The sequence below is a fragment of the Colias croceus genome, chromosome 17 (genome assembly GCF_905220415.1).
Source record: "Colias croceus chromosome 17, ilColCroc2.1".
In the NCBI taxonomy this organism is placed as follows: domain Eukaryota; kingdom Metazoa; phylum Arthropoda; class Insecta; order Lepidoptera; family Pieridae; genus Colias; species Colias croceus.
Window position 1 is genome coordinate 4,827,463 of NC_059553.1, and position 21,463 is coordinate 4,848,925.

General features: G+C 30.4%; 6 protein-coding genes across 7 annotated transcripts; 3 read left to right on the forward strand and 3 right to left on the reverse strand.

Moving 5' to 3' along the window:
- Window positions 1–3,021: 3,021 nt before the first annotated feature.
- LOC123699296 lies at window positions 3,022–8,142 on the forward strand. Its single transcript, XM_045646221.1, has 6 exons — window positions 3,022–3,142; window positions 3,606–3,795; window positions 4,296–4,428; window positions 6,442–6,490; window positions 6,937–7,135; window positions 7,760–8,142. The coding sequence occupies exons 2-6, from the start codon at window positions 3,615–3,617 to the stop codon at window positions 7,945–7,947; spliced, it is 750 nt and encodes a 249-aa protein (XP_045502177.1). The 5' UTR covers window positions 3,022–3,142; window positions 3,606–3,614; the 3' UTR covers window positions 7,948–8,142.
- Window positions 8,143–8,335: 193 nt separating this feature from the next.
- On the forward strand, window positions 8,336–11,093 carry LOC123698891 (allergen Tha p 1-like). Its single transcript, XM_045645705.1, has 2 exons — window positions 8,336–8,599; window positions 10,803–11,093. The coding sequence occupies exons 1-2, from the start codon at window positions 8,419–8,421 to the stop codon at window positions 10,982–10,984; spliced, it is 363 nt and encodes a 120-aa protein (XP_045501661.1). The 5' UTR covers window positions 8,336–8,418; the 3' UTR covers window positions 10,985–11,093.
- Window positions 8,598–10,522, reverse strand: LOC123698881. The gene has a single exon (XM_045645693.1). The coding sequence runs from the start codon at window positions 10,409–10,411 to the stop codon at window positions 9,020–9,022; it is 1,392 nt and encodes a 463-aa protein (XP_045501649.1). The 5' UTR covers window positions 10,412–10,522; the 3' UTR covers window positions 8,598–9,019.
- Window positions 11,094–11,115: 22 nt separating the features above from the next.
- On the reverse strand, window positions 11,116–12,712 carry LOC123699297 (EF-hand domain-containing family member B-like). Its single transcript, XM_045646222.1, has one exon. It carries the CDS (start codon window positions 12,691–12,693, stop codon window positions 11,116–11,118), a length of 1,578 nt encoding a protein of 525 aa, XP_045502178.1. The 5' UTR covers window positions 12,694–12,712.
- Window positions 12,713–13,930: 1,218 nt separating this feature from the next.
- LOC123698887 (ejaculatory bulb-specific protein 3-like) lies at window positions 13,931–15,053 on the forward strand. 2 transcript variants are annotated; one of them, XM_045645701.1, is made up of 3 exons: window positions 13,931–13,996; window positions 14,338–14,526; window positions 14,860–15,053. In XM_045645701.1, the coding sequence occupies exons 2-3, from the start codon at window positions 14,340–14,342 to the stop codon at window positions 15,045–15,047; spliced, it is 375 nt and encodes a 124-aa protein (XP_045501657.1). In that variant the 5' UTR covers window positions 13,931–13,996; window positions 14,338–14,339; the 3' UTR covers window positions 15,048–15,053. The 2 variants fall into 2 exon arrangements, with proteins under 2 accessions (XP_045501657.1, XP_045501656.1); XM_045645700.1 differs by lacking the exon at window positions 13,931–13,996 and having other exon boundaries at window positions 14,118–14,526.
- A 529-nt stretch (window positions 15,054–15,582) lies between these two features.
- Window positions 15,583–17,730, reverse strand: LOC123698886 (allergen Tha p 1-like). Its single transcript, XM_045645699.1, has 2 exons — window positions 17,603–17,730; window positions 15,583–16,083 (listed from the first exon to the last, which is right to left on the reverse strand). The coding sequence occupies exon 2, from the start codon at window positions 16,074–16,076 to the stop codon at window positions 15,699–15,701; it is 378 nt and encodes a 125-aa protein (XP_045501655.1). The 5' UTR covers window positions 16,077–16,083; window positions 17,603–17,730; the 3' UTR covers window positions 15,583–15,698.
- Between the last annotated feature and the right edge of the window lie 3,733 nt (window positions 17,731–21,463).

The following is a 21,463-nucleotide window of genomic DNA, read 5'->3' on the forward strand; positions in this document are numbered from 1 at the left end:
CAATTATTAACTCATTTTTGTATTATATATGCAGGTGTCATTATTTTAAACAATCTAAAATTATTTTAAATCCCCTCCTCTTCCGTGCTTAGACACGGAAAAGCACTATTATAATTTTTATCAAAATCACGATAATAATATTAGAATTATATAATGCCAAATGGATTTTCAATTGCTGTTTTATAACGAGAGAAAATTATGTGAATAAATATATCGTCCTTCAGTGTAGTATGATTGAGGGGAAATACATTTTATTCTTACGTTTCTCTCTATACTGCTAGAATATCATATTACTGGAACTCTTATAATTCAATTTTTTTTACAAATGTAGTAAACATGCGAAAGAGAATTTTAATGTGCTTTTTATATTGATGATTTAGTTCATGCAATGATTATTGCCAAAATATTATAGCCTAATCAGCTGAATGACTGAAATTTGAAAGGAAAACATGGACTCGTCTTATCTACGTAAGTATTCAAAACTTGGGTTTTTATAAAAATTGTTGTTTGGTCATATTATAGTAGAGTAGCTGCTCCGCGCGGTTTCACCCCCGTGGCTCCACTCCTGTTGGTCGTAGCGTGATGATCTATAGCCTTCCTCGAAAAATAGGCTATCTAACACCGAAAGAATTTTTCAAATCGGACCAGTATATAATATTAGTATAGATAGGTACTTAACTTAAACAATTTTTTTTTGTGTAAATTGTTGAAGTTTAAACGTTTAAGAAAAGATTCGTGAATGTAGAATCCCAATTATGCGTGAGTCAAAGTTCTCAGAATGTTTTATTATTTTATATTTATGTATGTTATATAATAAAAAATTAAAATAAAATAATATTTATTAGCAAATTTTACATATTCAGTTCACAATTTTGCTCTGCCTTCTGAACTAGGTTATTACCTGTGTCTCAGAAAACAGTGCCTTCCCTTATGAGTTCATACAAGTATTATTAAATACGTAAACAGAATATTATATAAGGACAAGTACTGTAAAATTAATATTCAGAAAACATAAAAAAGAATGTAATAACAAAAGAAAATAATATTACCTGCTCTATTATTGTACATGATATTATGTAGTTTTATTGAAGTTAAACAATTGACATTATAATAATCGATTAATATGCAAAAGAGAATTTAATTAATTTATTCCATTATTACTAGTTGCATCACACTGTAGTACTCGCGGTGATCAATTTTAAAACAATAATTGTATTCGAAGTAAAAGGTCATTTTTATGGGGTACCTATTTTTATCCAGTCCATGACATAAAATTCGTTTTTATCGCATTATTGGTAGCATCAATTCAAAATTTCATAATCATTGAAATAATTACTATATTAAATATATTTTTAACCGACTTCAAAAAAAAGGAGGAGGTTATCAATTCGGCCGGTATGTTTTTTTTTTATTTTATGTATGTACACCGATTACTCCGAGGTTTCTGAACCGATTTACGTGATTCTTTTTTTGTTCGATGCGGGATTGTGTCGAATTGGTCCCATAAAATTTGGATTAGAATTTGGATATTTGGATAGGCCCAGTAGTTTTTATTTTATGAGCATTTTTGTCTGTATTTGTAAATGTTGCAAGTGCAAGTTTGAAGTCGGTTGTTTTTAACGCAGTTATCACTTGTTATAATCAAGTTTATTATTAAAGTAGTAAAATTAAAAATAGTTTGGAAAATCCAAAAGTGCACGCCTCATAATCTCATCCTTTACAATAAAATTGATTATTTATAAAGAGTACGTGACTATAAATATAAAAATGAAATAAAATAAAACATTTGGAAAAGTAAAGAAAGCGGTACCGTAATAATTGAGCTATTTTTCTTGTGGCCCCACCTAGATGTGAAACTGCGCAGGTTTAAGGGACTGACTACCAACTTATTTTTTTAAACCTTGGCTTATAGTATAAAGAATCGAGTTTATAATGGTGAATTTTGAGTACACTATAAAAAAAAAAAAAAGTCGATATTTTTTTTGTTTATTTAATAACAATTAAACCACATCGAATCAGACCCTGAAAAATGAAAGGGTTCTATTCCTGAGCATACTCAAGCGTAAGAGAAAAAAAAAGACTCGATTAGTAAAGTATTTCGGTCGCTATCGTGTTAACAAGAAAAAGGATCCGCACATACAGACACACGGACGTCCAAGACAGAACTTTTTTAAACTGTTTTTTAACTAGTTTAAATAACAAAAATGACATCAAAAATATCATGAACGTTAAAAATAGTGTTTTTTCTTAATATGTGTGTGTATGTATATCTTACAAGTGCAATGTATGATACATAAAGACATTTTAAGTTTGAAAAATCAGATGTTTTGCGCGAAGTGACAGTAGTACCCACCTCAACGCTTCGCTTATGAGGCGTGCAATAGTGCCTGTAAGTCCTATTAACGTTATCTCGAAGGAGTTGAACTTGTTCCAGTGCTCATTAGATGTTTTAGATTTCTTGCTTCTACCACAGAACATTAATAGTAGCTAACGCTACCTCTCCTTCTCCTTCTTAAGAGACTAGTAGATGATCAGTATTTTCACTCATCCGACCGTGACGAATTTTCTTTTCTACACATACTATTGTTGAAGTATTTGACACAGAGGGAGTGAAAGACGTTATTTTTTCACTCCCTCTGTCTCTGTGTCAATGTACTTTCCGAGTATGTTTCAATACTGAATTGCTATTTAATTCACATTTTGAAAAATTCCTCTTAATATAGTATTTACCTATCGATTCGAAGTTGAACTTGCCAAGGATCCTTGGGGCATAATTAGCCAAAATAATCAGTACCAAATATTATAATCCTTTGGACGAAGTTCAAAGGTGGATTTTATACTGTGACAACGGGGAAATTAAAACGCAACATTGTAATTACAGTTATCTGCGTAATTATTTACCCACACAACTAGATCTTTGAAAAGACTATAAACAAAGAATATCCTAGAGATAAATGCTAATTAATTAACCATTGTAACATCGCTTACGTAATAAGGGATGTATAAAGGATGGTCGATGTAAGATGTGGTTCTTAGAGATGTTAACAAGTTGAGATAACAACGACAATTCATTGTTTGTATCTATTCGCAATTATAAGCGATTTCAATAGTTTGTTGTGTTATTATTTTATTAAAACGAACTGTAGGTATACAATAACTTATAAAACATTGTACTTATTAAGTTATTAATGCTATTCAAGATTTAGGGCCGATTTTTCAATCCTTGGTTAAATCTTATTCGTCGAATATCGTATTAAACAACCATTTCAAAAATGTGTTATTTGCCTGTTTTTTTTACATTTTACAGTTGGCATCTATATATTTTTGTGTAATACTTTATTGGACGGATAAGAATTAACCAAGGATTAAAAAATCGGCACTTATAGAATAAAATTTATTCTATAAGTGCCGATTTATATTTATAAAGCATTTGAATGCCATAAAAACCAAAAAATATAAATTCAAAATTTATTCTACTGATAAACAATACCTGATGGTCTTTTCTAAAATTACCTGAAAAATTAATCTTCGTGATAGTTAGGATAGTAGTAATAACGATTGTTCGGATATTTATTTTATAATTTTAAATGTTATATTTTTTCCAGCTATTCAATATGACAAAAATCACAATTTTATTGATCGCCTGTGTCGTTGCTTTGGTGTTAGCAGAAAATGAAATAAGTGACATACAAGATTTAGATTTAGCAAAGCTCCTACAGAATGAGCGTGAGAGAAAAGATGTATTTGCTTGTCTTATGGAGCAGGCGCCTTGTGGAAAATACCAAAAGTTCAAAGGTAAGAATAAATTAGTAATTTTGTGTTTCATATGTTCTTTTTTATAAGTGAGTCTATTATTATTTATTTTATTCAAAACTAGCTGCTCGCCCCGAGCTGTGCCTGAATAGAATTTCTTATATTTTAACTATAATTATAGGTACTAATCTAGGCTTGCCAAAAATCATTAAAACCCTTCAGTTTATGTAGAAATAGAAGAGTAAAAATAGTAGTAAGCTTAAAAAGTTTTGTCAATATGTTATATGCTGTTCCTCGATAACTATAGTGGTCATTATTTTACTAGGAACTAATAAAATGTAGGTACTTTTTTCGCGTCCTCCATATTATTGTGTAAAAAATTACTTATTAATAATAATGAAGTATCTTGCAAGGAAAAATTATATTTCAAAATCAATAACTTTTTTCTTTTAATTTGAATTAACTTTTAGTTTTTTATTCGTACCCCTTGTAACAAGAATCTTTTTTATTACTTTAAATACCTTTTAAAATGTTTATTTCAGACTCAATAACTCAGAAGATAAAAACAAAGTGCAAGGATTGTACTCCAGCAGAAAACGAAAGATATAATATGTTTTCGCAGCTGCTCTCCATCACATATCCCGACAAATTGAACGCTTTGCGAGCTAAATATCGGCCTTAAATAAAGTAATTATTCTTGAACAATTTTGTTAATTCAAAAGATCTCACTATTTTTAATTAAAGTTAACGAAATACAAACAATTTGGCTTTCAAGAAAAAAGCCGTATGTGACTAAAAAAGGCCGACAATGCATTTGCTACAATGTCACAATCGATAGCATATATTATTTTTTGTAACTAAATTATTTTTTGTGCCTTATCAAGACGTTAAACAAGAGTAAGAAAACAAGAAGTTTTAAATGCCTTTTAGAATTTGAGAGCAATAACAACGTAGTGAACAATTGCGCGTATTAAGTGTAATATTATAGAAAATAATTCGAGTGACGTGATTTATTCCATAGCCAATATTATGTTTCCCACGCATCAATTTCTTTTTAATACACCTACAAAATTTAGTGTGCACTTTCCTCTGTAGAGACAGATTTCCGAACTGGTGGTAAATTTTCTATATCATGATCATTTTATAGGGCTTAAAATAAAGGAAGAACTTGAAATACGAATACCTTGTACTGTTTTTGTTTTTGAATATTGAAATTCAATTTTTTACATGGACTTTCATATTTAGATGAGCGATATATGTCACATTTTTTCACATAGAAAAGATTCAATGCCCAGTAAGATTTTTTAATAGAACATAATTATTGTAATCCATACCATTGTGACTACAATGTGGATTTTTAATAGACAATTCAAGGCCAGGTTAAAGGTTTCATGTCTTTAAATACTCTTAATATAAGGAAAAAACCTATTTTGAAATATATATTGTATGAACATGAAACTTTTAACGAATTTACTATCTAAACAAAAATAAAACAACTATTGTCAAAGGATTAACTTTTTTAAATCAGAAATTTAATAGAACCAGTCCCTTCTCGTTCTTTTTGTGACAGTGACCATTTTTAAACTGCAAAGAATACAAAAATTTGATAATTTACGACAAGGGTCTTTACGACTCTGGAAGATTTTTTAGGATGTCAAATTACCCAAGTTTCTTCAACAAACCTGTTTCAAAATAAACAACCATGCACACTCTGGATTACAAACTCTTAAGTTTCTGTTAGAGGGATGAAAAAAAAATTTAATTTATTGTTTTTTTTTTCAATATAAATAAGTAAATTCATAGTCATTAAATTATATCAATCATAGTAGTTATATATAAAAAAATTTAATATAATATATATATGTATCTTTTTTATTTTTTATATTACAATTTGAAGATGGTTAGATATATAGATAATACTAAACGGAATGTATTGCAATCTATTTAAGTAGAACAGAATAATTACAGAAATATCTACTATGTCAATGTCAGATTTATTTTCTATTTCACTGGAGAACGTTGACTTACTTTAAGTTCACGGCAGGAGTAACAGGCGACGTGTCTGCAATATTTACCTCTCTACTTTATATCCAAATCCTGTATCCATATACCTGTCCCTATATAATAATAATATAGAGATACATAATATAATCCAAATAATTATTCATTTATAACAATAATTATCTCCCTAATTATTTAACTGTTATTGTAAGCCTGCTAATCAAAGATATCAATAACAAAATATAACAAGCATTGTCTACTTTTGCTTTTAATATTATGACAATATAAAAGATAAATACTATTATTGCTCTACATAATTATGTAAAAACTATTGTACACTTCATGTTCTGGTATTAAATTATAACAAAATACGTATAAATGCATCAAAAAATAGATCCATGAAGAACGGGATCAATTTCTCAAACAACTCGTTTAACTTTACTCCGAAATGGGCATAAAAACGGCGCTGCATTTGATTAGTCAGCCTCTCATTCCGCTTTCTTTGATTCCGGGCATGTCATGTTTTGTATGCGGCCCGTTACATCGACCTCTTGGAGACTGGTTTAGAGAAATGTAAAATGTTTACACCCCACTGTTGGCGCCGAGATACAACCATAACCATTTGGAACGCCGAACCTTGAGGACTCCACTTTCACACTTTCTTCGGTGAGTAATTATATTGCTTAGAAAGTCACGGACCACTTACAATGTTACCGCTAAGTTCAATATCGTCAGTGTCAGTCAATAGTTCTTTAGGTGCGTTTTGAGCAATACTTAGTGTTTTTTCCCGTAATTCATTGAATAATGATGTGATTTATGTTCATTGTTTACGTATTCAATAGGTTTGTGTTTTGTATTACAAGTGTTTATAATATTATATTCCAATTGTTTTTACCGTATTACCGTATAAGGTTCGATTTATTGATTTATTTATAAACTTTGTAGATTGTATAGGTATAAAATACACAATCATTGCGACAAAACTTTCCCGAGAAACACTTTATCAAGACTCTATTTAAAATACAGCATCAAAATCCGTTGTGTAGTTTTAAAGATTTAATCCTACATAGGGATACAGCGACAGAGAAAACGACTTTGTATTACATTATATGTAGTATCACTATAGTGATAGTATAATAACATAAAAAATATACTTTAAAATGATTTTGATATATCTTCCAGGTCATCATGAGAACCTGGCTGCTAGTCGTGTGCGTGCTGACGGTGGTGGCCTCCTGCTACTCACAACAACAACAACTTTACAACCGCTATGATAATTTCAATGCTGACTCCATCATTCAAAACGAGAGGATTCTCCTCGCCTATTACAAGTGTGTCATGGAAAAGGGACCGTGCACTAAGGACGGCAAGAATTTTAAGCGTATGTATCTTTGAAATGTTTTTATTTTATTTAGTTGGCGGAAGTTATATGAGATACTATAAAAATTATGTTTTGCCATACTCTATGATCGTGAAAGTCGTATTAGAACCGATGTTCAGCTATTTTATATAAAAATCCTAAGTAAAAATCAAAGTCAAGCAATTAATGGACATATTTAATAACATGTAAACAACGTAATTATAACTTACAGTGTTTTTGTAGTTACAGCTGAATATAGTTTAAATGTATAGTTAAATAAGACCAATTTATAACAGGTAATTATTAAGTCCATAAGTAATAATGTCTCTGGGATCCAATATTACGTATGCGATAGAATGTATGGGACATAATACTTTAACATGAATATCACTGATCAATGTAACGGGCCTTATCATTAACTACTTCATTGTTCGTTTAGGAATAATTACTTATATGTATACCTTTCGATTAAGTAAATAACCAAGTGGAATTTTAAAATTAAATAAAATTAATATTACATTCTCTTCTTCAAGATTTTGATTTTGATTCAAAATTATTAAATCAATAATTGATAATTTAAACAAAAATTATATTAAAATACACAAAAATTGAATAAATCATAATTACATTTTATCTTAATTTCAGGTGTCTTGCCCGAAACTCTGCAAACAGCTTGTGGAAGGTGTTCTCCAAAACAAAAGTCTGTCGTGAGAAAAATGCTTTTAGGCATAAGATCGAAAAGTGAAGTCAGATTCACTGAACTTCTGGACAAATACGACCCCACCGCACTCAACAGAGATGCACTTTATAATTTCTTAGTGACTGGTAATTAATAAGCGAAGAACCAATTAAACCGTTTGCTCTGTTTTGATTTATTGTTAATTAATAATAAACTATCAATTATTAAAGTATTCATAGATCGCAATAAACAATTCTTGAAACAGAGCATAAATAGGCATTCTGCCTCGCATAGAACCTGTAATAGTAGGTAATAGTATTAAGTTATAAATAAATACTTGATAGCTAAACTGTGTTTTTCCATCATACCTACATTGTTGAACAAGATCAGATCAAGATCATTGCGGTTAATCATCGATTTATTTGCGTAAACCACAATGAATAAATAGTTAACAAGGACGATTGCAGCGGACTGTTATATACATAATTGACGCAACATGTTTGCATTACTGAGAATTTACTTGAATATAAAAAGCTTCCTACCTAGCATATATAAAACACATCTAATCATATATAGCGCCCATTAGAATTCTAGAATTCGTTAGAAGCGATACCATTAATCTAAGATGATGAAGGTTATTGCAATTCTTTGTTTGTTTATGTTTGCAAATGCTGAAGACCAATATGGCTCAATCGATGCTGACATCAATCTCTCCGAAGTGTTGAGCAATGATCGATTATTAGCATCGTATGGAAAGTGTTTAGTTAATAAAGGACCGTGCACTCCTGAAGTTAAAAAACTAAAGGGTAAGTAAAAGTCTATTTTAAAAACTATTCTAATACTTTATATAATATTCTAAATTAAAATAATAAATTATGATAAAAATGTTAGTTATTAAAGCTAAGTTTATAAACTTAAACAAGCCATCCAACTTTATAAATAATAAATCTACACAAAACTTAATGTTTAACATTAAAGTAACATAACTTAAAAATCACGTTTGCACTTCATTATAGACTAGACTATAAGAGATTCCTTTAATTATTCCTTTCTTTTATTTTTCACTTTTATTAGTGTATTCTCTGAGTGCCCGACGAAAAGTTTCATAGCTAACCCAACCTGAGGAATGATACTCTTTGGCCTTGTTCCAAACAGCATTAAACAAATCGTCAGTAAATATTTCACCAGCTTTTTCAAAAACTTGCCTTACTACTTTAGGGTCTCGTTTAGCATACATATGTATGACTTATTCCCATTACTGTGAATATGCTTGGGTTCAAACACGATTTGGCATCCGACTCTTCGGGAAGATAGGATCGATCTGCTTTGCAGCAACCTTCAGGCGTTACTGGGAAATCTTTGTCAAAATAGTTTCCTGATGGAACTCCCGCCATTAAACTAAAATTTGGTTGTATAATATCTTTTATCATTTCGCTATATGTCGTGCGAAAATCGAGACATTCTTCAGGAATACCTGTTATTTTGGGTAAGTCTGGAGTTGGTTCTCTGTAATTCAGTAAACCTATGAAGGACTTATACTTTATTTGAGAACTCTTCATCATATTCCAAATTGATAAAAGGGGCTCTATGAGGTCTGGATTGAAACGTATATATTTCAATTTGCATTCCTCATATAGAATGTTTTTTGGCAACCATCCGGTCTTAGATATATCTAAATATCTCAAATGTAATGTAAATTTTGGAAAAAATTTTCCATCAAAACGTTTTGACATGCATTTACGTAACGTGTTCAAATGCTCTAAACATTTTAAAATCAATTTTTTGTCAGGATTCACTTCACATGTTGTTAGACATTCCGGTACTCCGATGTCATCTAAAACTTCAACTTTACCAAAGGAAAATCCCTTCGGCACGCAATTAATGTTGTTATTAGGTGAAAGTGACAATCCAAGCAGTGAATTATTTTTTTCTAAGAAATCTGCATGTTTTGAACAAATTGGATGCTTCAAATTCAAACCTAGGGTAATACGATCATCAGTTAAACAACATTGTACTTGTCTACTTGAAGCGTCTACATTAGTTGGCTGGCCAAAAGTTTTATTAGGATTAAATGAACAATAATTTCGAGTAGTTCGATAACCACATTCTTTGGTTACAGGGGTTTGCCCACTTACAGGTTTCTTAGGGAAAGCTACATCATAAGCATTTGAAGAAGAGGGATACTTTTTGCCCATAGTTGTCGTATAAATATTGAGCCCCTCTGGCAAATTATTTGTCGAGTCTGGTACTTTTCCGACTTGTCTTTTCCAATATGAGCTATAAATTGTATCTTTGAAGTCACTCACTAACGTTTGGAATTTCGTTTTCATTGGTGGATTAATGAGTTCTGCTCCTTCAGTAAAAAATCCAGCATTTCTCATATCACGTTTTTCTTTACGTTTTGTAATTCGCATGTGGGCAAAGGTTGAATCAGGGTAAATTGTGTCACTCAATAAAGCATCAACTTGATCTTGAAGTGAGTAACAGGGAAGAATGTTTTTAACAGAATTCTGATCTAGGCAAGGCAGCCCAGCAGCGCAAATATTCGAATCACGCTCTATAAACATACCCATGTTGCCTTTGCCTCCAGTTGTACCCGCTTTTGAGTACCGCAACATTTTAAAATATGGATTAACTTCTAAAAAATATTTCTGTATATTTTGTTTATTCACAATGTCATCTAAAATGTCAATATTGATATAATTTTTTTTGCAATCGTTTGCGTCAATCTAAGGTTGATCTAAGGTCAATCGGTGGTCAATCTAGACTGTACCAATAAAATTTCAATATAAATCAAAACATAATAAATAAACGCTTATATAATACAACAATTTTAATAAAAATATACCATAGATATACACATTTTAAGTTCGTCTTATGAATCCTTATGAATCGTACGAATTACTATAGCATTTAAGAGTCAAAGCCTTATTAAAAAATTATAAATAATAATTAATTTTATTTTAATACATAATATATAACGCAACTAATTTTTTTTCTATGTTTCAGATAAGATTCCCGAGGTTTTAGAAACTCAATGTGCAAAATGTACTGACAAGCAAAAGAACATGGGTAAAACCTTAGTTAAGGAAATTAAAGCAAAACATCCAAACATTTGGTCAGACTTGGTTTCGTTTTATGACCCACAAGGAAAATACCAGAAATCATTTGAAGAATTTCTTAAAGATTAAAAAATAAAATAACCATAATAATTTATAAAATTACCGCGTGATTATAACGCTATCAAAATTTAATATGTATTATTATTGATATAACCAAATTAAACATTTTATTTTCATATGTAGTTGTTTCTTTATTAACATCAATTTTCCTTTGCATTATCCTTTTCAGTTATTATTTTCAAAGCACGATTGAATGTTTCATAACAAACCCAACCCTCCGAGTGGTACTTTTTAGCTTCCTCCCAAATTTCATTAAATCTTTCATCTGTAAATGATTCGCCTGCTGCTTCGAAAACTCGTTTAATTATTTTAGGGTCTCTCTTACCATATAAATCTCTATGATTGACATGAAATAATGTTAATACGCTAGGACATAAACAAGACTTCATATCAGATTCATGCGGTAGACAAGTCCTAGCAGCTCGACAACAACCTTCGGGTGTTATTGGATAGTCTAAATCTAAATATCTTCCAGAAGGTAAACCAGCCATTCTACTTTTGTCTTCGTCTTGGCCAGGTTTTACCATTTCCGTATAGGTTGTGTTATAATCAAGACAGTCATCTGGCACATCTGGTATTTTTGGAATTTCTGGTGAAGGTTCTCGATAATTTATTACACGTACAAATGTTTTGTATTCAATATTTGATCCATCAAAAGCTTGCCACATGGAGAGCAAGGGTTCGATTAATGATGAATCGAAACGAATAAGTCTTGACGCACACAGGTTATAAACAATGTTTTTTGGTAACCAGCCAGTTTTTTCTTTGTCATAGTATTTAAGATTCAAGTAGAATCCTCTGAAAAAAGTAGGAAGAAATCGTGATGACAAACATTTTCTCAATGAATTTAGATGACCTAAGCACTTTTTGAAAAAATAACGTTCTGGATTTAATTCACAACTGGCCAAACATTCCGGTAAATTATCAGGAGGTTTCAATTTACCAAATGCATAGCCTTTGGGCACATTTTCAATATTATTATTTGGCGCTAATACAGCTCCGATTCGAGGTTGATTTTGTTCTTGAAAATTTGATTGTATAGTATTAACTATAGTACGCGCTCCATTGCCGACAACAATTCTGTCATCCGATAAACAGCATCTGGCATACGTACCCCGTTTGTCCACAAAGGTTCTATGACCGTATGTCAGGTCTTCCTTGTACGGTGGTTCACAGTATGTGCGTTTTAACTGCGCACCTGGCTTATAAGAAGCTGGCGTTTTGTCGGGAAGTGGGTTCTTTGGCATGACAACATCATATAATCTTCCATGAAATGCAGTTTTTTTGCCAAATGTAGTGCCATAAACATCCATACCCTCTGGTAACATAGGAACGGAATCGTGAGTTTGTCCAAGTGGCTTCTTCCAATAAGAAGCAAATGAAGTATCTTTAAAGTCATCAACAAGTGTTCGGAATTTAGATTTTATTGGTGGGTTGATAATTTGTGCTACGTTACCAAAAGGGCCTGCAAAACGCATATCTAAAGGAATTGGTTTACGCAGTGGTGGTAACGGTTTAGGAGCTTTAGGTGGCATAATAGCATCACTCATAAGAGAATCTACTTCATCTTTTAATAAGTAATGTTGTAAGGAGTCAGATACTTTATCGTCTGGCTGAGCAGAAGGTAATCCAGCAGCACAAATCCTTGGATCTCTTTCTATAAACATACCTAAATTACCCTTGCCCCCAGAAGTAGATCTTTGGCAATCAACCGGCATGGTTATTAATATAAAATTATAAAACTAATAATTCGTATAAAAACAAACATATTGTATAACAGATATCAAGGTTATTATAAGACATTGCTATTTATTTGTTTACTATGTCATTGGTCATTGTGCATTTAAAAAGTTTTTATTGAGAATTTTAAAAACTTTTAATTATAAAATAAAATTAATCGACATAGGAAACGTAATTTGCTTTACTCTTTGCATTTATTTGTACGCAAAATATATGTTAAGTAGACAATAATTCTAAAACCTACCCAACATGCACACAAAATTTCATAAAAGTTAGTCCAGCCTTTCCGGATGATGATTTACACCGCGACGTGTAAATAGTGTTAGAATTTAATCCATACTAATATTATAAATGCGAAAGTAACTCTGTCTGTCTGTCACTCAATCACGCCTTAACTACTGAACCAATTTTTATGAAATTTGGTATGGAGATATTTTGATACCCGAGAAAGGACATGGCTACTTTTTATCCCGGGAAAATGACGCAATCCCGGAAATCCCACGGGAACGGGAACTATGCGGGTTTTTCTTTGACTGGGCGGGCGAAGCCGTGGGCGGAAATCTAGTAAAATATATTTCAACATTTTAACATTTTTAGCTGTTTGGTTGGAAAAAATTTTAGATGAAGTATTGCAGCTGGTTGAATAAACAGAAGATATTTGCTGAGCTTTTATGCGTGTAGTTGAAGGAAGTTACCATATTAAAATACATTATTGAATTATTTATATGCTGTTAGTATTGCGAACATAATAAATCATTATTAAGCTTGCTCGTTTATCTATTCCATCTGTAATTGCCTTATATTAATACATCGAGTATTTTGTTTTGATTCATGATTTTATTTCAACATAGAAATGCATGTTTGATATGAATTTACGTAGTTTATTATTTATTTAATATTTATATAGTGTTGTTGTTGTATCACGAGCTCTACAACCGAAGGCTCCAAAATGATAAACAAATTTTCACTACAACTAGTATCTGCACGATGCAGAGCAATATATCGGAATTCCTTATTATTTGGAAAACTTAAATAATTGAAAGATTGCTGTGAAGGTAGAGCCGCAACATCTTAATTATTATACTTATTGTAAATAAATACCAACAAAAATTGTGCCTGTTCATATTCAATTGAGCACATTTCCTTTCCTACACAGTTCTTAGCAAAATAATAGTTACTTGATTACTGTCTTCGTCTAATAACAGTGACATACAGTTTATAAATACGAATGAAGCAAACCATATATTGTAGTTATTTCGTTGTCTTGGCTTAATCAAACAGGTAATTATTTTATCACATTTTAATTTAAAACCAGTCTAGTAGTCCAGAAATATGTATGATATCCCTTTTCTGTACATTGTGCCATTATACATTTTAACTATAGAACTGCTGAAGGATTTTGGGTTTGATATATTTGTTTATGCCTATCTAAAAATTAAGTTGTCATAAATTAAAAAAGAAAAGATATTGAGTTAAATTTTCTTAGTTGTTCTGACTCATAAGAGATTACAAGAAACACAATATTTTCACACATATTGCAGCCTATAGTTAGAGTTGAGTGAATAGGGAAGTTACAAAAAATAACTAATCTCTCCCACTTTAACGTTATCAATTATTTTCAGCAATGGATGAATGTTATTTTTATTTGATCCTACTTCTATCTTCAACATTAGTGCTAGCAGACTTCTATAGTCCTAGATATGATGACTTCGATATTCAACCTTTGTTAGAAAATGATCGGATATTGATAGGCTACACGAAGTGTTTCCTTGATCAGGGGCCATGTACACCGGAGGCGAAAGATTTTAAGAGTAAGTTATGTTTTATATGCATTTCTGCTTTTTGTTCTTGATTCAAGCTATTAATCAACTATACGTAGTGAAATTGAAACCTTCTCATTCATTGAATTTGATTATTTGATGACTAGAATAAATAGGTGTTTAAAAACAACTCAGTTACGTTGTCTAGGATAGCCAACATACCTATTGGTTTCTAATAATTTCTCTTTAAGTTATATTATTTTGCAACACGAATTACCCAAATCTAAATTTATATTTAACTATGTGAAAGACAATACTTACGAATCGTTTTAAAAATTATTTTATGTTTTAATTTGAATGTAATAATAAACAATTATTTTTCAGAAGCTATACCTGAATCTTTAGAGACATCTTGTGGAAAATGTTCACCAAAACAGAGGAAATTAATCAGAACAGTGATAAGAGCTATAAGTGAAAGTCACCCCGATATCTGGGAACAACTCGTGCACAAATATGACAAAGACAAAAAATATAGAGATACTTTTAATAAATTTATTGAATCAAACGACTAATACAAATAATTTTTATTTGAATAAAAATATCAATATACAAACATTATACAAATTGTAAACTCACTTGCTATCGATTTTCTATTCATTCGATGAGCTTCCAGTTATTTTACAGAATATTATTAATTCTCATTAATTACTAGCGGTCCGCCCCGGCTTCGCCCGTGGTACATATTAACGTTTTCTCTACATAAGAACCATCCTCGTACTTCAAGGAATATAATAAAAAAAGAATTATCGAAATCGGTTCAGCCGTTCTCGAGTTATGGAATTACAACGAAAAGTGGCATTGATTTTTATATATTAGATACCTATCTATCACTTGGAAAAGTATGAATAATTAAATAATGTTTCATATACCTAGTAAATTATAATGGGATATTTTGATTTCATCTCCAATCAGTTAATAGTGCGATAGATTCCGAATCTATTAGAATCGAATCTATCTAATAATTAGATAGAGTTTTAAGTTTAACTACTCTTTTTAAAAATAAAAGCTATTTTAAATTTAAACACATAAGAGTAATAAAACACTTAGTAAGTAACAAAAGGAATATTTTTATTAAAATACTTTATTTGAAGAACATTTTACAATTTTGAACACACGTTTTTACCCAAATTTTAATTTTAACGTGGACACAAAATTTTATATATTTAACTCTTCTTAGCAGCATCAAGTTTGTCCTTGTATCTTTCTTGGTAGATGTTGTCAGGGTCATATTTAGTGGCCAATTCCTTCCACAATTCTGGTCGCTTATTAACTAAGTGTTTGATGACTTTGTCTGCGTTGGTCTTCTGTTTCGCAGTACACTTGTTACATTCATGTTCTAGGGCGTCAGGTAAGGTTTCCTTCAGTGTTTTTGCGTCGGGTGGACACCGGCTTCTGTCCATGAGACATTCCACATAGCCTTTTAAGAGCCGTTCTGATTGTAATACCTCATCTACGTTTATGTTGTCATATTTGTCGGTGTATGTGGATTTGGACCACACCACGGCCGCCATACATAACACGAGTAGTGCTGTGAGTTTCATTGTAAACCTGGAAGAAATTAATTAATAGTTGATTATTATTAATTTGGTAATATGATTATTTTGGAACATTGTGAAAGTTTAACTCTTCTTCTTCTCTCAAATCTTTAAAATTAGGTATATAGTAATTAAAATCTAAAAGGGAATAAAATATGCTTGTTTAAAAAATAAAGTAAAAATAAAAGATTACAAGTATATCATACGTGTGGATATAATATTTTCTTAAAAAATAACATTATTTTGCGGTCAGCAGATATTTCATTATATCCCAAAGAAAATTCAATCCCAATTGTTATTCTGTATTCAAAACATTTAACCACTAGTTTCCATTTACAGGTTATTTGTTAAAAGGAAAAAAGAGAATATAGTTTAAAAAACATACTTCTATTCACGATTAAGATTTTATCCTATGTTGTAATATGGTTGTAATAGATATTTTAACAATAGCTAGGTTTATATCAGCTTATATAAAACAATGATTTAATCACTTCCATTATCCATTGTTTGTTGTGGAAATAATTATCATCTTTCAGGCTTAACAATATATTGAAAATAGTTACCTAACTTTTTTTTTTGCAAACGTCATAGAATTTTTATAAGTATTAATAGTATTTTTCCTGTATATCTGTAGATCTGGAGATCTTTGATATTTATGTATTTCCTATTTATATTAACAGCTAAATTAAAGATTGTGCGATTTGAATAAAAAAATCTTAGATTAAAAAAAATAAACTAAACTGACTTAACAGAAAAGATATGTCAAAATTTTGCGAATTTCCTAAATTACTATATCATGAAACTACTTACTTACTAAAGACGCACAAGCTTACGATTAAAACCACTTCTAGAATGGAAATGATTTGTTATTCTACGCCATTTAATCTACACATTTGTAATAAACCTACGGAAATTTTAATAAAATCCGTTCATGACTTTTTGTTGAAAAAAGAAACATCTGCAGGATCATTATGACTTCCTCAATGATTCAACAGTACAGTTTTTATTGAAATAATTCACAATAATTTTATTGCTGAAAGTTCTACTAATTGTTTAAATTTTGCTTTACGTAAAATTAAATGATTTCTTATTTATTCATTCAAAGTAATATTATAATCCAAAGAAGATATCTTAATTCTATTTATTGTCTTGTATTTTAATATAAATATAATTATTCAAATACCTAATGAATTATAATAACAATTACGAACTATCGCACATTTTATGATTAGTTTAATTCGCTCTTCTTTAAATTAAAAAAAGGTAGGTTAATGGCTAAATGCATTAGCCCAATAAGTAATGATAATAATTAAAAATTTAAATTAGGATGTATTTTTACATAATACAAATAAAATTATAAAATTTTTGTTATAAAAAAATAATAATCTAATTACAGATATTAAAAAATAACGAAACGAAGTAAAAATCAGTAAATCTTTCCTAACGAAGTAGCCTAATTGTAATTAAATTTAATAATTTATTTATTTAATTAATTAATTAATATTTATTAAGAAAATGTGCATTAAACTTACCGTTAGATATCCTAAAGTGATGCCTGTGCAGTCACAACTGTGAGGATATCACGACCACCTAGGACATTTATACATTTATACTTGTGTTCATTCTTGCAATTAAAAATGCATTGCGTTGTTGATATTACAATCAAAGACGTAATTTATTCATAAAATATTAGACAATAGCAAATATGATCGGAAAATCGCCGTCGTACACAAAGAAAATTCTCATGGGTTTCGTAACTGAAATAAAAAAAAAATACGTTAGATGCATACAAAACTATTGGATATAATATGATAATCTTTATCGATTTTTTCGAATGAATACAGGATATATTCATTATAATAACACTATTTCATAGTAACTTTAAAATCCTACATGTAAAAATAAATAAGTAAATGTGTGCGAAATTTTTGATTTTATGTAGTAGATTACAAAAATAACTGCGTTAAAAACAACCGACTTCAAAAACACTAAAAAGGTTTGATGTCGTGTGGCTGGCACCGACTTCAAACCTATTTAACAATTCAATCATAATATGTAGGTATAAATATCAAATCCAATTTATTTTTTACTTTTGCGTTTTTGAAGTCGGTACTTTTTAGTGAATTTTTCAACACGAATCAAACTCGATAAAGTCAATATAATATTACTGAGTTCCTATGGCCACCTTCCGATTCCATCATCAAATCAGCTCCATGTCATGATAATGTTTTATAGCTATCCAATTTACATACGTATACGAAATTTCAGCTCAATCGGTTACCGGGAAGTGAATCAAAGTTACTTGCAACATTTACAAATACAGACAAAAATGCTCATAAAATAAAAACTACTGGGCCTATCCGAATAAAATTTTTATGGGACCAATTCGACACCATCCCGCATCGAACAAAAAAAGAATCACGTAAATCGGTTCAGAAACCTCGGAGTAATCGGTGTACATACATAAAAAAAACATACCGGCCGAATTGATAACCTCCTCCTTTTTTTTTGAAGTCGGTTAAATAATCCTTTGTTTTTGAAGTCGGTTAAATAATGGGGATAATTTATGGACTTATACTAGTTTTTTTTAAATAAATACACAATTTTTTACCGAAAAAATTACTTCGAATCCGTCTATTTTTTTTGTAGTCAATAATTTTTAGTAAAAATGTTAATTAACCTGTTAAAATAACTCAAGCTTTTGGAAATAATAAACAGAATCCAAATCGACCCATAAACTTCGGAGATGCGTCAAAAATAGAAAGCAAGTCTACAAAAAATTAAAAAATGAATAACATGAAAAATATTATAAATAGACCCCCATTTTGAAGTTTATTTTCGATATTTCTTCATGACTATTCAGAATATTACGGGCATTGTATAGGATTCGTACGTAAATCGTATAGGTATTCTAAATTGGCTATTAATTATAGGTACCTACATACAGCATTAATTGAACATTTGATTGAATTTAGTATTTAATCTAAATTATACACAGAAAAAAAATGTCAGAAATAAATACAGATAGAGCTTCTTGTGAACGTGCAAAATTATTCATTTTGGTAAGGCTACAAATTAAATAAAATTTATTTACCTCTCTATTGTACCTAATCCTTTTGATAATTGAATATATCAGGCACGAATAAAATCCAAATGTAAATAATTTAGCTTTTTGCGGTAAGAAAATGCGTCATACGTTTGAAAATTTTAAAATACATATATACAAAAAGTGGAATTAACATTAATTCACAAACTAATATATTATTATGTAGGTACATACATACAGATGTATAAAACTGATGTTCGTTATTGCGTGCGCGCGGAAGTTTTTATGCTCTAGTTACACACGCCATTATAAAAAGCGCCTTTTTCAATGACTTCTTATTCTATCTAGGTATACCTAAGGATAACTAAATATACTTAGGTTTATATAATTTCTAACAAAACGCTGGCTCATGGCTTCAAAAAATTGAGGTTTATATGAAAAAATCCCAACTTTAGATATCAAACAATTTTGTATTAATAAAACTTAAACGCTAACCTAACTGCTACTTTTGGAACTAACGAAAAATATATTTATATAAATATCGAAAACAAAAAAAACTGGATATATTATCATAAAAAGGAACAGTTTTATGCTAATCCAAATTAAGCAATAGTAACTTGCGTTACAATATTGCAATAATTATGATAAAAAAATCTAGATATGTAAATAGGTACTAGGACATGCAATTGCAATTAAAATTACTCAGGTCCTAGCCTGCTACCCCGTGACCTTAGAACTTGTTTCTAACTATGAGTCAGTATTGAACATTTGAATAGCTTGTCATGAGGTCAATACTTGTAGACATTAATCTTCAATTATACTTGTTTACACTAAAGGACTTTCAACAAACTTAAAATGATTCAATAACTAGGCTACTTGATAATTCTTTTAAGGTTATGGATGTGAAATTTGAATGTGTGGAAAAGGATTATTAATCCGTGACGAAATATATTCAGATATACCACAAACCAATCTACAAGAATAGAGCTAGCTAGCTTATATATGTATAGTAAAAATATTTAGTAAGGTCCTTTTCTTTAACCTCCAATCCTTTCCTTTGTTCCCTCGTCAAACATTTCCAGATCCCATACCTTTTATATAGGCGGTGGTAGCGCTTTTCATCATGGGTCTTTTGCCGACAATGAAAAATAATAATAAAAAAAGCCGCTGGTCATCGTCTGCGTTGCCTAATTTTTAAATGAACTTTGGAAAGGGATTAATATCGGGAATAAATAAATCTCGGGAACTACTGGACCGATTAGAAAAATTTTTTCGGTGTTAGATAGCCCATTTATCGAGGAAGGTTAACATTTATCGCTATATTTCATCACGCTACGGGCAACAGGAGTGGAGCCACGGGGGTGAAACCGCGCGGAACAGCTAGTAATAAATAATCGGTACGGTCTGGAAAGCGGAAGACATAGTAATATCAGTATTATATTGTCTGTTATGTGGTAGCATTTTAATAAATAAGTATAATATAATGAATAATTTACACTGATCTTCTATGACCCTACTAAGGACCGGGTCCTTGTTGTCACGATCCATGTGTAGAGTTTTTCAGGGAGAGAGCTTCAATTAGAATAATTATTCCACATTTAGATATACGAAGATAGAAAATTTATTTAAAACAGCATAATATTAAAATTTCCTATAATAGTTTAACTTACAAATAGTCTCAGACACGGAAAGTCATAGGGATATTACCAGAAATGGGTCTTTTTTTTTGTTAAATCTATGTGAAAATGTCAATATTTATCCACTCTGTCATTATAAGCTAAAAACCATACTCCTAAATTGGCTTCTGTCCCTCTCGTATGATGAAACTGAACTAATTATTAAAACCACCATCTAAACTTCTACATTTCTCACTCAACCTCACAAACTCACATAATCTCACTCTCGCATACTCACACACATAACATTCTCACACTCTCTCACAAACACATACCTGCACAATTTTGTCTTTTTAAATTTGTATAAATCGTCTTACTTACTTTTATCATTACTTTGTGTTTCTGTTTTAGAGATATGAATGTTAAAATTTGATTTGTGGAACTACTAATGTATGGAGGCGGGCGTTGGCACCTGTGCCGCAGCTTTTAAGCTTTTATGGGTGCCATCGTGCATAAAGTTTTTGTAATGTGTTGTTGTGTTCCAAATAAACAATTTTGATTTTTGATTTTTTTTGAAATCGGAAATGTGAGTTGGATAATGGATATGCATTATGCCGTATGCGTCTCAGAATCGAAAACATTGAATATTTCGGATTTCATTTCGACAAAATGCAATTTTCGGTTCGGAACCGATTATAAAGTGTTCCAAAATTTCATCAATCATTCAAAGT

Coding starts and splice junctions, on each gene's coding strand:
- LOC123699296 (XM_045646221.1), top strand. CDS start 3,615: ATGACAAAAATCACAATTTTATTGATCGCCTGTGTCGTTGCTTTGGTG. Junction 4,429..6,441: donor GCTTTGCGAGCTAAATATCG/GCCTTAAATAAA, acceptor TATATTGCTTAG/AAAGTCACGGACCACTTACA. Junction 7,136..7,759: donor GGACGGCAAGAATTTTAAGC/GTATGTATCTTT, acceptor TCTTAATTTCAG/GTGTCTTGCCCGAAACTCTG.
- LOC123698891 (XM_045645705.1), top strand. CDS start 8,419: ATGATGAAGGTTATTGCAATTCTTTGTTTGTTTATGTTTGCAAATGCT. Junction 8,600..10,802: donor TGAAGTTAAAAAACTAAAGG/GTAAGTAAAAGT, acceptor TCTATGTTTCAG/ATAAGATTCCCGAGGTTTTA.
- LOC123698881 (XM_045645693.1), bottom strand. CDS start 10,411: ATGTTGCGGTACTCAAAAGCGGGTACAACTGGAGGCAAAGGCAACATG.
- LOC123699297 (XM_045646222.1), bottom strand. CDS start 12,693: ATGCCGGTTGATTGCCAAAGATCTACTTCTGGGGGCAAGGGTAATTTA.
- LOC123698887 (XM_045645701.1), top strand. CDS start 14,340: ATGGATGAATGTTATTTTTATTTGATCCTACTTCTATCTTCAACATTA. Junction 14,527..14,859: donor GGAGGCGAAAGATTTTAAGA/GTAAGTTATGTT, acceptor ATTATTTTTCAG/AAGCTATACCTGAATCTTTA.
- LOC123698886 (XM_045645699.1), bottom strand. CDS start 16,076: ATGAAACTCACAGCACTACTCGTGTTATGTATGGCGGCCGTGGTGTGG.